General features: G+C 38.4%; 1 protein-coding gene across 1 annotated transcript; it reads left to right on the top strand.

Moving 5' to 3' along the window:
- The first annotated feature begins 11,328 nt into the window (after nucleotides 1–11,328).
- LOC121415436 lies at nucleotides 11,329–18,124 on the top strand. Its single transcript, XM_041608639.1, has 2 exons — nucleotides 11,329–11,423; nucleotides 12,828–18,124. Exon 2 carries the CDS (start codon nucleotides 12,962–12,964, stop codon nucleotides 18,122–18,124), a length of 5,163 nt encoding a protein of 1,720 aa, XP_041464573.1. The 5' UTR covers nucleotides 11,329–11,423; nucleotides 12,828–12,961.
- The last annotated feature ends 410 nt before the right edge of the window (nucleotides 18,125–18,534 follow it).

Here is an 18,534-nt window from a genome sequence, read left to right on the forward strand (position 1 = left end):
AAATGGGCGTTTTCTGGTCGGGAAGATCGGCATGAATTTTCGAACAAGTTCAAAAAATTTGCCATCAAGCCGATCTGAATAAATGCCCACTGATACCCGTCCTCACAATGTTGCTATTACGCTGCTCTTGATCTCTACAAAGATCCTATTTCACTCTCCGTCGATCTAATCTTGATAGATGTATACAAATAATATGATATTATACAGATATTGCCTACCTAGAGTTTGAATATAACATTTCCTCTCCCCGACGGAGTTATATTTTTCCCAAGGGAATATATTTTGCCCGAAGCGCGCAGCGCTGAGGGAAAATATTATCCCGAGGGAAAAAATATAGCTTTGGAGGGGAGTTGAAATGTTATTTATTAAAACGATAGACCAGGCAATATCTGTTATATTATATAGTATATGTGGATTCGCCATCAGAAATTGTATTCATTATCCGGCTCAAACCCTAAATTCTTGCTACTGCTCTGATCCATCTACGTCATAATATTTTTTTTTGAAAATACATTAAGCGCGTTCTTCATGCAATCGACGCGTTAACACTAGCGCGTACATCAACTACCTTGTTGCGCAACTTGTATGCAGCGAGTGACGTCACCTTAGTGGATATAACGCCGCAATTGAAAATACAACGCGGTATATTCCCTGAGGTGACGTCAAAACCTAGAATATAACAAATGCGATCCTTGCAGCCATGGTCACGTGATGGCGTATTGACCTATCACTGATTCGAATCTACATGACCTATGTAATATAATGAAACATTGAATATGTTCAAAATCATCGTACGATTACCTATAGCAATCGTACGATGGAGCGTTGTGGCCCAGTGGATTAGTCTTCGGACTTTGAAACAGAGGTAATGGCGTAATTTCCTTCAGCAAGAAACTGATCCACAATGTGCTGCACTCAACCCAGGTGAGGTAATAGTATCCCATAATTAGTAACCATCTGGAATAAAATTATTGGAAATGGTTTTTTGACTGATTTGAGTAGGTATGGGTGTCATTTACCCAAGTATTTGAGTATGGGTGACATTTACCAAAAAAAAGTTAGGAAGAATACGGGTTGGGGAAAGTGTTTTTTTTCAAGGTCAAAGGTCAATGACCTTTTTAAATATACTGTATCATGGTATCTCCCAGATAAAATACTACAAGTTGGTGATCATGGTGTCAAAATGCACAGATTCTTACAAGAAGATCAAATAAAATCAAATCAAGTACCTACAATGCTCATTAACCAAAAACATTCAAGGTCAAAGCCTTTCAAAGGTCATTGACCTTTTTTAAAATATATAATATACGGTATAATGGTATATCTGAGATGAAAAGGCACAGGTTGGTGATCTTGGTGTCAAAATGCAGAGGTTCTTACAGAAAGATCAAATAAAATAAAATTAAGTCCCCAGAATGCACATTAACCAAAAACATTCAAGGTCAAAGCCTTTCAAAGGTCAATGACCCTTTTACATTATATACCATATACGGTACAATGGTATCTCTGAGATGAAAAGGCGCAGGTTGGTGATCTTGGTGTCAAAAATGCACAGATTCTTACAAGAAGATCAAATAAAATCAAATAAGGTACCTACAATGCTCATTTACCAATGAAATTCAAGGTCAAAGCCTTTCAAAGGTCAATGACCTTTTTACATTATATACGGTATAATGGTATCTCTGAGATGAAAAGTCGCAGGTTGGTGATCTTGGTGTCAAAATGCAGAGGTTCTTACAGGAAGATGAAATGAAATAAAATCAAGTACCTAGAATACATATTAATCCATTAAGTTCAAGGTCAAAGACCTATTTCTATAGGCTATATATTGTATAATTGTATCTCTGAAATAAAATGCTGCATGTTGGTGATTTGGTGTCAAAAAGCAATTTTTGCAAGAAGATGAAAAGGCACAAAATAATCATAAAGAATTAACCTTCACCTTTGATATCCAGAGTCAAAGGTCAAAAGTTAATAAATATTTATACATCCATGCATGATCCCCCCAAAAAAGATAGTAATTCATAATTATTATATTCACATTTTATTTGTGAATTATAGAAAGAAAGATACCTATTTGTAATGAAAACTTGGATGTTTAATAATTTCACTCTGAAATAAGGATAAATGATGGCGGCCTTGGAAAATATATTCAAGGGTTAGAAGTCAATCAACTATATCAATAACGTCAGGGAATTTAAGTAAATAGGTCGATAACTTGATAACTTCATTGTATATAGTGATTCTGATGGAAAAAAGACTGACCTGCATGGAAAATGAACACAAATTTAATAGTTGATTCCTTGACCAATGATGACGTCAAAACACAAATTCAAGGTGAAATCGATATCAAATAGCACTTTTTAATATATATTGTAGTAATGCATTGCCAAAAGTGTAAAACAAAAATCATGTATGATATAATCTAAAATGCTGCAGTTGTCTAAAGTAGCAGCATTTATATGCATTTTATATCTCTAAATCAAGGTACTAATTTTTCTGTAGCAATATGTCACTAACCTCAATTGCTACAATCAATGCATTTGTTGGTGTAGACTACCTGGGACTTCAGAATAAAAATAGTTATTCGTGCAGCAGAGCTGTTTGTGATTGACTTGCATGCAGCCCGGCCAGCATTTCAGCAAGATCCGAATGGATCAAAATAAATATAGATGTACCGCGTTACTTTCAAAAGAGGGGGCACACCTCGAGTCGATTTTTTAAAAAATAAATCACTTTTTCATGACAATCTAACTGTTCTTCTTTCTTTCCTTTTCCAGTTTTCACTTTTTATGTTTTTTCTTAGTTCCCTTCTCCCTTTCCTCTTTTTTCCCTTTCTTTCTCCCCCTTTTCTTCTTTTCCCTTTTTTTTAGTTTCCCGGTGAACTCCGCCAGGGGGACAGCTTGCCCCCCGGCCCCTGTTAAGCCACTGCATGGGCCGGGCTGCATGCAAGTCAATCGCAAACTTCTCTGCTGCACGAATAACTATTTTTATTCTGAAGTCCCAGGTAGTCTACACCAACGAATGCAGCAAAGGCTTAAATTTGTTCTAGCTCTTTACTTGAAGAAATTTACTGGCCCTCTTTCCTTGGGTAAGACGTTCATGTAGCATACATTTGCTATTGGTAAATCGTCATTTTCGCTGTCAAAACACGACGAAGACGACGACATCTTATCCGCCATCGTATATTCTACAACGAATAAAAAATAAACGCGAACGAGGTTACATGCATTGTACACGCTTGCGCGCGTTCGCGGGAGTCCTTAACACATGGGGTGAATGGCGGAATTTCCAGTCGAATCAATGGTACGATTTCGCATATTATTATTTTAATTTTGAGGTCAGGAGCAGAATTTAGCGATGGCAACATGTTGCATGTATTCACTCATAATATTTTACATATTATCATGTCCAAGGACCGTGGTTGCATTTGCCGCCCCACGGAAATGAAAAACTAGAGACATATTCCTTGTCCATCCCACAGTCTATAATAACGTTCTGTCAAGGGATATCAGACCAGGGTCTATATTATTGCTGATATGTTGCATAGCGTGATTCTCAAGAACTGGACGTGGTGCTGTAGGAGTTTTGTTAGGTCAATGGATGTGTACTTTTAAGCTATTATCTCCTTTTGAATTTCATTATCATATCATATGCCTAATTTGTGCATGATAACACTCAGTTATTCTGGACCAAAATAAATGATCCTTGTACAAACTGATACCTAGTAGAAATAGCATCATGGGTGACGTACGGCAGAGAGCAGATATGAAGTTTTGTCCTGCAACATTAGCATCTCAAGAGATTCTGGCAGCTCGCAATGAGAGGTAATTAATAATAATACGGGAATTCATCTTTGTTGAAGTTGATATACATGCAGCTCTAATGATGGCCTTCACTTCATCATCATCCCTCTGCTGTTTGGAAATGCTCTCAGATGATGCTAGCTGTGACATGAGAGTTAGACCTATCCTACCCATTTTCAGAAGATTCTTGTACAAATCTTTGCATTTTGGCACCAAGATCACTATAGATACCATTATTATTATCTAATGTCAAAAAGGACATTGACCTTTGTCTTTGAATTTTAAGGGTGAATGTGCATTGTCGATACTTAATTTCATTTTATTTGATCTTCCTGTAAGAATCTGTGTATTCTGACACCAAGAACACCAACCTGCGCCGTTTTATCTTCGAGATACCAGTATATAATATGGTATATATAATGTATAAAAGGTCATTGACCTTTTGAAAGCTTTGACCTTGAATTTTATTGGTGAATGTCCATTCTAGGTACTCACATTCATTCTATTTTACCTTCTTGTAAGAATCTGTACATTTTGACACCATGATCACTAGCCTGTACCTTATCATCTCAGAGATACCATTATACCATTATATCTCTGTGTTTTTTTTCCTGTCTTGCGCAACATATCCTTTACAACGAAGACCTCTTTGTGTGAAAAGCTTTGCATTTGTTCAGTTATTATGTTTCCGTCAATATGATTTCTTTTTCTCTTTTTCTTTCCTGTAATACATGCATGTACGGATATTGTAAGTCGATTACAATTTCTTCTTTTCCAAGGGGATCCACAATTTTACAAGCTTTGCTTTTTAGTGGATCCCCCTCATTTCCATTTCCATATCCATTTATGCTCTATATTATACTGTTTTTTTTACGAATTAAGAATGCCCTTCTGTAAAATTGTATTTGATTTGTATTGTTTTATATTACTTTGTATTATGTTTTGAATGGAAATGAAATAAAAGAATTGAATTGAATTGAATACAGTATGGTATATAATGTAAAAAAGGTCATTGACCTTTGAAAGGCTTTGACCTTGAATTTCATCGGTGAATGTGCATGCTAGGTAATTGATTTTATTTTATTTGATATTCTGGTAAAAATTTGTGCATTTTGACACCATTATACCAACCTGCGCCTTTCCATCTCAGAGATATCATTATACGGTATATATGAAAAGGTCATTGACCTTTGACCTTGAAAAAAAAACACTTTCCCCAACCGGTATTCCTCCTAACTTTTTTTGGTAAATGTTGACACCCATACCTACTCAAATTAGTTGTAAAACCATTTCCAATAATTTTATTCCAGTTTGGCTATTTTGAGGTCTAATTTAGGGATACTATAAATAGGTACCGGTAAGAAGTAATTCCTTAAAAAGTTGTGTGCGCTATGAACGCCTAGCTTAGCCGGGTAATATAGGAGCGCCTTGAGCACCTAACAAGGTGGATATGTGCGCAATATAAATACCCTATATGATTATTATTATTATTATTATTATATTATGGTATGATTGGCTACGATTTTGAACTAACTTGGCCTTCACTCCAGAATAAAGGCTTACAATCGTCGAAAATTGTTATATTGATATTCTTTCAGTTAATTTAAACCTCAAATAAAAAGTTGCTTTTCATTCACATTTTCCAAAAATGATCAAAAAAACGATTTGTTTCAAAATCGGATTTTCGACCAGTCGCAAGTTGTGCGCTGGCCATCAGAAGTCCCCCCCCCCCAAAAAAAAAAGTTCTTTATCCATTAATCACCAAGATGAGTGCACACCATGTCTATGCATGTTGGATGCTAGCTCTCTTACAGCAACAGTTCTTTTTCTCTATTCTAAGCTGAATTCTGTATTTTTACTGTTAGCAGTAGTTTATGTAGCCATTCAGGAGTCCACTGGGAAAGAAATAGCCTTGGAGGTACGTTTCTTGATATGGTTATTACTGATAAATGTCTTTCAAGGCCAGCTGCTTTTTTGGCACTGTAGCCATTACACTCTCTACTGTACTGTAAGTAGCCTTAACCTTGTATTGTTATTGCCTGACTGAGCTTGACTGTGAGTAGTATTATGTAATGCAATGGCTGTTATTCATGTCTGGTTTATTGTGTCATTGTATGTGAGTGGTTGCCTACTTGGTGAACATTCATTTACTATTGTTGGTTGTCCTGTCAATGATACTGTACATGTATATCAAAGCTATAGCAGGTTTTGCTTTCTGAAAAGAATTCCATATAATGCTAAAGCACTCACGTGCAAGTTGCCAGCTTGAACTCTTGCATGCTGGTGATGTACATCTGAATCCTGGGCCAGACAAGTTTAACAAGTCTAATGGACCTAATCATACACCTATTTCCAATGCTTTTTCTCCGCAAGGATCCACACAGCACAGAGTATAGTATAGCTGAGCTAAAGCAATGGACAGGTGGAAGGACAGTATTTCCCAATTACCTGATAATTTGATTCAGACTATCAATTCATATATGGACTTCGAAATTGTCAGAAAAAAAAAGCTCGTAGGGGCTGTCGGGGAGGTAAACGTCGAATCTGTCACCGGGTCAGAATTAATAGCATGACCTGATTTCCGCAGTCACGATATGTATCTTATTGCATGATTAATATGAGATCAATTAGGAGCAAAACTTCTGAATTTGTTGACTTTGTTATTGATCATGATCTTGAAATAGTTGGTATGTGAGACATGGTTGCATCCAGATGATGATGCTGTGATTGCAGCCCTAATTCCAGGTAGATATTGTTTCCATCATGTTCCTAGACTTGATAAAAGAGGTAGTGGGGTTGGGCTTCTATTTCAGAGCAACATTAGAATTAAAGTTATTCCTACCTCACTTAACACTAGTTCATTTGAACTCCTTGAATTTACTGTGGTTCAGAATTCTGTTTCTTTGAACCTTTTCATTGTCTACGGACCAACTCTATCATCCTCTCTTAATCTGTTAGTTGATGATTTCCCTTGTCTGTAAGATTCCTTTTCAAGAAGCCAAGTATACTGCAGGAGACTTTAATATTCATGTAAACAAATAAACCCCAAATTCTCCGCATTTCCTTAAAGCTCTGGACGCTTACGACCTGAAACAACATATTCAGGTTCCAAGACACATCCATGGTAATACTTTGGACTTGCTTATTATCCGTCAGTCAGATGAAGACATAGTGACTGACATTAATGTAGTGGATGGTCTTTCAGATCATCTTGCCATTATTTGTAAGTTGACCCTAACTAAACCTGCTGCTGGAAAAGGCATGAAGAGTGTGATCCATACCCGCAATCAATAATATTAGCTACAATTGCTACGCTGGCGACATTCAGCTTGTCGTCTCTGTTCCTCCATCCATAGACGCGATTTCTGAAGCTCTGGATAATATTGAAAATATGTATTCAAGAAACGAAGCGCTGGATGAATTCCAACAGTCTTTTAAATGTTTGTTTCTTTTTTATATACATTACCATAGGAATTACCATGGCTCAACTTACCCCAGTCCGAACTTAATGCGGTAATTTCGCATCCACACATTTGTTCTACATACATTGTAAAAGAGTATGACAAGAATGAAGATCCATTACTGGACTAACAACGTTGTTCTTATGTCTGTATTATATTTAAAGACGTGTGTGTAAAAAGCACTAATCTATTCCACATGCTTTTTCACTTTTTTAGCTGAAATTTGTATTTTTTCTCCTTAAAAGTTTTTTTTCAAAGTTGAAAACATGACACCAATTCACTGTCTGACTCATTCATTATTGGCTTTGGGGTAGTGGCTCAACTTGCCCCCCATGCTAAACTTACCCCCGCCTTCCCTTATAGAGGTGCACATCTTAGTTGCGTTTCGTTTGTTTATTCAAATTTCGTTTTGAATTCATTAAGACATTTTATTTTCCCCGGTAATTTAATTGATAGGCAGAAAACTGGGCGCTTAGAAACATCTGTATTGCGTTATGAAGATTAAAGTGTCCAGTTAAGTTTTTGGTTTTACGTCGGGGAGGCTTAGAAAAACACTGAGCATTTTATTGATACTTTTTTTCATATTTTGCCATTTACCTTTTATTCACTTCGACCCCCTCTCCCCCCTCTCCATCTCTTTCTCTCTCTTTCTCTCCCAATGTCTTCCATTTACCTCTTCCACACTGAAAAAGGCGGAGATATTATTTATTTCTATATATACTCTCGATTTTATACGACATTGCATTCATGTAGCCCTATGTATTAGGACTCCGGAACGCAAAGATGTTTTTCCCACCGCAGTTCGGGACATCAATACGAATTCATGACTTTTGTCTTTAGAATATAATCATGCGCGTGGACGTATTGAACATTTAAACCAAGGCTACCACGCTCATTTGTCTAACGTTAGTAACCGCAAAGTTCAGAATTAACTAGTTTTAAGTTAACCATTAGATCTAGTCGGCCGCGGGCATTAGACCGGTCTAGATTTTAGACAAGGTTAATGCCCTAGGTGAGGCTAGCCATATCCTAGCCTACCATTTTGTCTTGTCATTAATGGCAATTTGATAAGTGTTTAAAGATTGGATCTAGGTACAGATCTAAGCCTAAGGCCTGTAGGGTATCGATAATTTGAGGGTGCTGATTCAATCATGACATGCACCGCAAATGAGCACAATTTTGTAAAGAGTCCACGCGCATTCATGATTTTCGTCTTCGAAATGATGACTACTAGTCTTAAAGACTACTAGTCTTACAAATGACATGAATTTTCATATTGATGTCCGGAACTGTGTGGGAAAAAATAGTGTCGCCTCCAGAACGGCTCCCCAATAGAATGCTAAAAATGCAATGCCCCGAAACTGACTACATATAAAACGGGTGTCTCCTGAACTCCGTAGATCGTAGGCGTCATTGGAAGCGGATATGTAAAAAAAAAAAAAAAAAGCTCATGATGACGTGCACTGGAACTAGAAATGACAAATTTGAGGAACTTCGGAAAGGGAATAAAAGGAATATCTATGCCTTTCTGAATTAGTGATGCTCTGGAACGGATATTTAGGCTGAAAATGTGGGTCTCAACCTTGGCACATACCCCGGGCCTTTTCCTCCTGACGAACCGCTTCGTTTTGGTTGCCATATACAACCAATTGGTGCAGAACCATTCTCTTCACTTGTGACCCTTTTGCTCCTCATTAACTTATATCATTTCTCATGGAACCACAAAACCATGCTGAAGACCGCATACTGAGCGTGATTCTTTTTAATATAGCAGGAAGAACATTCTAAGTACTTCTCATTCACTAATTTAGTCTATCAAGTAATTCTAACTCTTTCCAGTATTTCAGTATCTCCGTGACTCCGTCATTCCAGTATTTTCAGTATCATCAGGGCCTTTTCACACGAGAATCTGGAATCACCATTGAGATGATGATTGCAATTCGTCTTCAGAAACATTGTACCATTCACACGTTTACTGAACATGCTGAAAGAAAATGATTTGAATTCGGATTTCTGAGCGTATGCGATAAATTGCATTATCTCCAGAAGTGCTTGAAAGGTGACGTAAGCTCCGCCCTTTAACATATGTTTTGGAGGAAAACCCTTTCAGACATAAAATTCGTTTCGTAATTTGAGGGAAACTTAATTGGAATTCACCTCCGGAGTAGAATTTGAATTCGTGATTGTGATTAGCATTGTTGAATCTAGTTTGGTTTCACACGTGCCTAAAATTCGTCATTAGAATTATTTTTCACTGGAATCATCATTCAAATTCCGATTTCTTTACCGTGTGAAAGAGCAGTAAGTCTTTTCAGTATCCTCACTCATTTCAATATTTTCAGTATTTTCAGCATTCTCACTCATCATGCTCATTCCAACACTTCCGTACTTCTGCTTGTCGATCATGCATTCCATGTTCCGTTCAGTGAGAATACAGTAAAATGAGACATTTTAAACAAGGAAATACATTCTGAGGGATTAAGATTCAATTTATTGAAATATGGAAACTAATGATGGAAATGGCAGCAGGTAACAACTCTCGATGACGATTTTACTTGTACAGACATTCAACTACAGTCAAGCATTGTGATATAAAGAGCCTAACAAGTAACAAAGTTGTATAAATTTGGCTCATCATTTACAGAGGCCGCTTGTTGGCTCCTATGTTAGGATCATAAAACAAAACGTTTTTAGCAATGTTGAATGTCTTTTCCCCTTATACCCAAATTGTGAAGAATATTGAAAGATACACATCTGAATCATCATAACTTGTTAAACATCGTTATCTCTTATCAAAAAAGTGCTTAATTACATTTTATAGAAAATCCCTACGTAATCGATAACAACTGAATACTGAATTTCCCTTTGGAACTTAATGTATACATGAATTAAAATTGCTTTACGCTTACCATGCTCAACATGAAATAAACTCTTCATCTTGTTACAATATATACACACAATAATATACAAACAAACGTACTCACACTCTAGAATGACGCGACAGACTTCAGACTGGTAATAACAGGACATATTTTCAAAGTTAGCTAATCAGGGGGGTGCACGCTGTGAAAATTCATTAAACTTTCATTGTGATCTGTAGCTTCTAAGCTTTCGATTGGTCTATGATTTATCAATTTCATTTTTCGATGCAGTCAGGGTCCTTGAATACATATTTCACGAGGCAGTCTCCTTAAGGCAAGCATTTATCCGAAAAGTAATCATACTAGCATTATTGCAACAGTGATGAGTCTTTCCGCACTTTCACACGGTAAAAAAAATCGTAATTTGAATGAGGATTCCAGTGAAAATACGGCTAATGACGAATATTTAGCACGTGTGATAATAATAGCAATCATAATTACAATTATGATTCAAGATTCACGTGTAAAAAGGCTCTTTCTTTTCAGTTTGTTGGGGCAGTTGCCCCATACTTAGACACCAGAACATGGTTGCATAGGCGATGTATATAAAGTACTAAGTATAGATTTGTTTAAATATTTTGCTAATTTACCAAGGCAGTAAATCTTGTAAGCAGAAGATTTGCATAAATGTCTTGAGTAATCATTCCATCTTAAATTTCCATGTATAATAATACCAAAATACCTGATAGAATGAACTTGCTCTATGAGATCATAATCAATATGAATATTAAGACATTCTGTTGACTCAGTAAAAAATTAACATTGTCATCGTTCAACTAACATTTATCTTAATATGATTTCTCTTATACCAATTATCTCGTATTTTATAAATAACATATTAACATTCTGTATATCATCTCCAGTAACATAGATAACTACATCACTAGCATAAATAGAACATACAGCAATATTAAGACTTTCTGATATATCGTGAACAAGTAATGGAAATAGTACAGGAGCAAGTTCACTGCCCTGTGATACCCCTTTTGATAATTCGTTTATAGAAGAGTTTTTACCTATTTGTTTTGTTGTGAATCTCCCAATTTTTCCTTTTCCTTTTTACGAGACACCATTGGAAATTTTACGGCTACCATGAAGTCGTTCGGAATTTATGCTAATTTGTTCTGTAGAAAACGTTTTCGCAGAAGCCATGTTATGTTCAAGCTGAAGGGATGTTTGAAAGATGAAAGTCATCTTATGATGAAATTTAGTTGCCGAGAAATGCCGCCCAAGAAGTGAGTGTAAAGATAAATTATCATTTAATAATTATGTATAAACCAGAAATGTATATTTTGGTTGGATATAGAAGAAAACTGGAATTTACTTGACCTATGTGTGCGTAGTACGATACGGTAATTCGCTGTGCAGAAACAATGAAGCGATACGTGACCAATATTGGTACTCGTACACGTAGGTCGAGTTGAAATTATACATGTATCAATTTGGTATAAAACAGACATGACATGGAGATAAATGTCGCTCATTTTATGATAAAAGATATTGAATTTCATAAGGTCAATTTAGAAATGGTTCAGAATCCTGTTTGATAGAACGATTATTTATTTTACAAACATAGAGTGGTTTGAAGACTACATTCTCAGATAAACAAACATGAAACAATGAATGAGTCGTTTCATATAAAAAGATACCGATAGTTTTCATATTGACTGAAGGTTTCGATTAATTTGTGGAAACAGATAGAAAAGGAAGTTTGAATTTTACGTTGATATGAACGATGAAGTGTCATATTGATATTCTGAGGCTTATAATTTATCAATGAAAGCCTACTTGTTTAGGGATAGGTTTTTGATAATAGGCCATTAACTTTTTTATTAGCTTTGATACAAAGGATAAAAGCCAAGCAATTGTGAGTTATTTATCAAAAAGATAGAAACAATAGTTTGTGTATTGTTTTGTATAAAATCTATAACAAGCATAGAAATGATGCGTTGCAGATACGTCTACTTTTTATATACATTCACATTAGTCACATTTAGATTATCCTTCAAGGAAGTGTGAAGGTTAGCTCAAGGTCAAATGTTTCTTTTGGAGGTTAAATGCTATTTGAGCTTAAGGAAATAGGCTCATGTTATTAGAAATTGCCAAGCCATATTTTTTAGCTTTAAATGATCAAATGGAATGCGTGTAACGCAGGTTTTATTTGATTAGTCTTATTCAAGACTGGTGTGTTTATTTATGAATGTGTCTTTGGATGCAAGACTTAAATTTAAAGTGACACACAAAAAGTCAGTCATATTAAAATGACAGGCAAGTTAAGCATAATTAACGAGATGAAGCACTTGTGATTCTCGTATTTTAGAATAATATGTGTGACCTTCAATAAGGATGAAGTTCTTTAATTTATGCAAAAAGCATACCTATAAAAGTTAAAGTGTTTTGTTATACACCAAACGTTTGCTTTTCCACATTTGAAAAGTACATGCAAATTATGACATGGCTAAGACTAGAGGCCTCATATCTATTCGTACTGAGGTGAAAGCCTCTTACTTACAATTTATTTTCTATATAAATGACAAAATGACTCGAGATATTTGATATGTAAAATCAAAGTCAACATTTATTTGTGCAAATATTGAACAAATACTTATGATGCATTCATTTCTGTTTTTTCTATACAGATTGAATAAAATTGCAGACTAATGCAGCCTATGCAATTCCAAAGCGGTTTTTCTTGGTCGATTGTTCTTCAGATCTCAGTGATCCAACAATTCAATTTCGCTGTTAGACGGGATACTGGGTGTGTTGAGGAACCATGACGGAACTGGAAAAGAGCCTCAAGTTGAAGAGAAGAGGTGCCAAGGCCAGGTTTACACGATTGGGAAATGCCTTGGATTTCCTGGTAAATGAAGAACGCTCTGTTGATGATATATCCAAGGCAGAGTCGGACTATGAGGAGGCCTACAAGGATCTTCAGGTGAAACACGAAGCTCTTACTGATACCATTGAAGATGACTCTGTCTTTGAAGAGGAAGAGAAGTATATGGATGAATGCCAGAAAGTGTTCCTCAGGTTACAGGTCAAAGTAATGGATTACTTGGAAAACTTAGCTGCGGCTAGTGATGGACAACCTGTAGGAATGCAAGATGTACGAGATGCTTCTCCTATGACAGATAGTAGTCAAGCACATGGAACAAGAGTAGGAACTGAGCCATCGTGTTTCAAGATGGAAAGACCTAAGCTACCCAAGTTCACTGGCGACTTAAGGGAGTATCATTCTTTTAAGGCTGACTTTCAGCATGTGGTTCACCGACAGTATGGAGGAAGAGATGCTCTAATGATCCTTAAGTCCTGTCTTTCTGGAAAGCCACTGCAGAACATACAAGGATTAGGGCAAGATTATGATGCTGCTTGGAAGCAACTGGATTTGCTGTACGGCGATCCACGAATGATTGCTTATGTTATCGTGAATGACCTCTCAAAGATCAAAGGCCTAAAGAGTGGAGAAGATGAAAGGTTTGTGAACTTTGTGAACCTTGTACGACGAAGCTACAATTCACTCAACGAGATTGGCAGAGGTAGTGATATGAATAATAGCCATATGTTAGCCTTGATCGAGAGGAAGATGTGTGTAGAGGATCGACGGCTATGGTTCCGTTCTCAACAAGGGAACACGTCGCCTACATTGGAGGTCCTTCTTCAATTCCTGGAAGTGGAGATGAAGGCAAGACTGCGGTCTTCAGCACCTGTCAGAAGTGATGCAAGGTCTAGTGGTGCCGTTAATCAAATATCAACAACAGTAGCATCACCCAAAAGGACGGAAAACAGATGCTGGGTGTGCAAATCCGATGGGCATTGGACAGATCAGTGCACAAGATTTACATCCAAGTCCCTAGATGAGAGAATGCAAATGGTCAAAGACAACTATGCTTGTTTTAGTTGCCTTAAAAAAGCAAGTAAGGATCATCGTATTTCAACTTGCAAGAGAAAGAAACGGTGCACTGAAACAGTTGACGGAGTACAATGCTCATACTTCCATCATCCATTACTCCACTCTGGCAAGAAACCCGAAAGAAAAGAAGGAAATGTTACCAAACAAGTAGGGATAACAGCAGTTGATGATGATGAGGCCCTTCTTCCAGTTCTGACTGTAGATGTGATTGGCAACAGGCGAGCTGCAAGTACAAATCAAGGAAATCTATTATTAGATTCTGGATCACAGACCAGTCTGATCAGGGAAGCATTTGCTGAGAAGCTGATGCTAAAAGGTGTGCCAATTACTCTTACTATGATAAAAGTAGGAGGAACGGAAGAGGTGTTTCATACTAAGAGGTATCTGGTTCCTCTGAGAGAGTGTGGGAAGAGTTCGAGACCTATTGTTATCAGCGCCATGAGTATCCCCTGTATATCTGAGAACATCGCTGCGGTGGATAACGAGGCTCTTGCAAGGAGGTTCCACCTAAAGAATGATGAACTGAAAAGAGGTAGTGGTTCAGTGGACGTCTTAGTGGGTATTGACAATGCTAAACTTCATGGAGGAGAGGTTCGAGAAGATGGCTACCTCGCAGCTCGTCGATCTCCTCTCGGCTGGGTGGTGTTCGGCGTAAAACCTACGGATAAACCTAAGGACAGTAAAGTCTTTCATATCAAGATGATATCAAATCCTGTAGATCTGACAGACTTTTGGAGTTCGGAGACGATGGGCGTGATACCGACGTCCTGTCATTGTATGCCGAGCGGTCTCAGTAGACAAGAGGAGATTGAGGAACAGACGATCAGAAGTTCTTGCAAGAAAGTAGGAAATCAGTGGCAAGTCTCCTACCCATGGAAGAAAGATCCCAACCTTTTACCAGATAATCGGTCACAAGCGGAAAAGATCTTGGTAACAACAGAGAAGAGACTAGCCCGAAATGAGGTATATGCAGCAGCATATAATGAACAGATGAACGAAATGGAAAATTTAGGGTTTTCCAGAAAGCTTGCTGACAGTGAGATAGACAGCTACCAAGGGCCAGTACATTACATATCTCACCACGCAGTACTGCGGCCAGAGAAGAAAAGTACACCAGTACGCATAGTGTTCAACTCTTCTGCTTCTTTTCAAGGCCACACACTGAATGAGTACTGGATGAAAGGGCCGGATCTCCTTAACAGTCTTCTTGGAGTTCTACTTCGATTCAGAGAGAGGAAAGTAGCTGTGTGTGGTGATATATCTAAAATGTATCACAGAGTTCTGGTGCCAGAGTCCGACCAGCATGTTCATAGATTCTTGTGGCGGAACATGCAAACTACCCGGTCACCAGACACCTACATCAAGACTGTTCTGACGTTTGGCGATAAACCTGCCCCAGCCATGGCTCAGATTGCGCTGAGAAAGACGGCCGAGGAAGCAGAGAGTAGACATCCAGAAGCGGCCCAAGTACTAAAAACCTGTGTCTATATGGATGACATATGTGAGTCAGTCACTGATAATCCGGAAGCCGAGAGACTCACAAAAGAGATTGACCAGGTCCTAGCTGAAGGAGGATTCAAGGTAAAAGGATGGTTGTCCAATCAACCATTAACAGGAAACACCCAGGAGGATAAAGAGGTGAGACTCCTTGAAACTATGACAGAGGAAAAGGTTCTGGGTGCAGTATGGGAGAATAGCTCTGATATGTTCTCCTACAAAGTAAAGATGGACCTAGATGAGACAGACGAAGATGTTAGCCTTTACAAGAGACAAATATTGAGCCAGATAGCACGAGTCTTTGACCCGTTAGGATTTGTGTCACCATTTCTGGTTCGTGCCAAGATAGGGATGCAGAAGTTCTGGGAAAAAGGCTATGAATGGGACGAAAAACTGCCAGAAGAAGATCAGAAGTGGTGGATAGCCTTTTTCAAGGAAATGAAAGAGTTGAGTGAGGTTAGGATAGCTAGAAGCCTCACACCAGCAACAGCTGTTAACAATCCCATACTGTGTGTATTCGCAGATGCCTCTCAAGACGCTTTCGGGTCATGCATCTATCTCCGATGGCAGCTTGAAGGAGGGACGTATGAAGTGAGGTTTGTGGTAGCCAAGTCGAGAGTAGCACCGTTGAAGAAGTTAACCATGCCACGCCTCGAACTTCAAGCTGCTGTATTGGCAACAAGACTGTACACCACTGTGAAGAAAGAGCTGCGACTAGAGATTGAACAGGTGGTTTTCATGACAGATAGCCAGATTGTTCTGTCATGGGTTAGGAGCCAAAGAAAGCGATACAAGCCTTTCATCGCAGTGAGAGTGGCGGAAGTACAAAGTCAGTCTGACCCAGCTCAATGGCGTTATGTTCCCGGAAGTTGCAACCCAGCTGATGATGTGTCTAGAGGGCTGCCAACAGCAAAACTGGGCAACAGATGGCTGAAAGGACCAGACTTCTTGTACACCCCAGAATGTGAATGGCCAACTGGTGATGGTGAAGCTGTACTGGATGACGAAGCTGTACTTGAAGTGGAAAATCGAAAGGTCTTTCTGGTTTCCATGGCAACAAACCAGGAAGTTATCAACTGTGAAAACTTCTCTAGTTGGAGACGTCTTGTCAGAGTAGCTGCCTACGTATTGAGATTTGTGCACAAGTTAAAGGATGCACTAAATGCTGACAAGAAAGATGATGATAGCCAATGTTTGACACCAGAGGAGATACAAGAAGGAGAGAATATGCTGATCAGAGGAGCTCAAACCACCCTGAAAGCACGCCTTGACAAGGGGGAATTCAAGACTTTGAGCCCCTACACTGATGAGAAGGGAATCATCCGAGTTGGTGGTAGAACGGACAGATCACTACTATCATTTGATATGAGACATCCAGTGCTTTTGCCACGTGAAGACAGGATATCGTGGCTCATAACTAGTGAGATGCATCAGGAAGGTCACAGTGGAGTAGCAGCCACTACTGGGAAAGTAAGAAAACGCTACTGGATTTTGCAGGGACATAAGCTTGCAAAAATGATCAAGTTCAGATGCACGAAGTGTAGACAGATGAAACATGCAGTTGAGAAACAGCTAATGGCAGAATTACCTCAGCAAAGAGTAGCCCCTCAGACTCCCCCATTCTACAATACATCTGTTGATTATTTTGGTCCATACAGAGTGAAGATTACCCGTAACACAACTGCCAAATACTATGGGGTAATTTTCACGTGCCTCAACACAAGAGCAGTACATCTGGAGATGGCTACGGACTGCTCAACCATGGCCTTTCTTCTAGTGATCAGGCGGTTCTTTGCAATTAGAGGCCAACCTGCCTATCTATTGAGTGACAACGGTACGCAATTTGTCGGTGCCGACAGAGAGCTGCGTGAGGTAATCAGAGGTTGGGATGCTCAGAAACTAGCTGAATTCTGTGCAAGTAAGAGAACTGAATGGAAATTCACCACTCCTTCGGCGCCTCACCAGAACGGATGTGCGGAATCGCTCGTGAAAAGCTGTAAATACGCCTTGAAGAAAGCCATCGGAGAACAGCTTTTAACACCATTTGAGCTATATACATGTTTGTTAGATATAGCCAACCTCATCAATCAGCGGCCAATTGGTAGAATTCCCAACGATCCTGATGATGGGAGTTACATTTGCCCAAACGACATGCTGCTTGGTAGAGCGTCGCGTGATGTACCTCAAGGCCCCTTTAGAGATTCGCAGAATCCTCGACATCGGGTAGAATTTGTTCAACAAATCGTCGACTCCTTTTGGAAGCGTTGGACACGAGATGTTCTAGCTCTATTAGTGCCTCGAAGAAAGTGGAATGCGGATCGTCGGAATGTTCGTGTTGATGACATCGTTATGCTTGCGGACGCAAACGAGGTTCGAGGAAAGTGGTTGCTAGGTCGGGTCGTTGAAGTGTATCCCGGTCTAGATGACAGAGTTCGCAATGTCAAAGTGAGAACTGCATCGGGTGAATATCGTCGTCCAATCACCAAAATCGCAGTTATATGCCCTGCTGAAGGTTATACAGATGAGTGACGTGTTGCCACCAAGTTATACACAAGTGTTAATAGTGTATTTTTCAGTGTCAAGAAGAAATATTTTGTCATATAAGTGAATATCAATGAAAATATGTTTGCAATGATATTTATGCATTTTCTAAGCATGAAGCACAGCATAGTTTATTATACAAAGTGAAAGAGGATATTCACTTCCATATTTTTCTTCATAATCAATTTTATACACAATAGGTATTAACATTCGCATATACACAATAGGTATTAACATTCACATATACACAATAGGTATTAACATTCGCAATCAGATTTATTCGTGGTGGACCTCGCTCGCGACCAGTTTTCTTTTCGCCGGCAACACGTCATCTGAACACTAGCGAACTTTTTTTTTCGTCAAGACAAGCTCTACGTTGATACAACTTACATTTATAC

This window comes from Lytechinus variegatus, chromosome 5 (genome assembly GCF_018143015.1).
Source record: "Lytechinus variegatus isolate NC3 chromosome 5, Lvar_3.0, whole genome shotgun sequence".
Taxonomy (NCBI): Eukaryota; Metazoa; Echinodermata; class Echinoidea; order Temnopleuroida; family Toxopneustidae; genus Lytechinus; species Lytechinus variegatus.

Bases quoted from the DNA above. Each gene is read 5' to 3' on its own strand.
- LOC121415436 (XM_041608639.1), top strand. From the start codon at position 12,962: ATGACGGAACTGGAAAAGAGCCTCAAGTTGAAGAGAAGAGGTGCCAAG.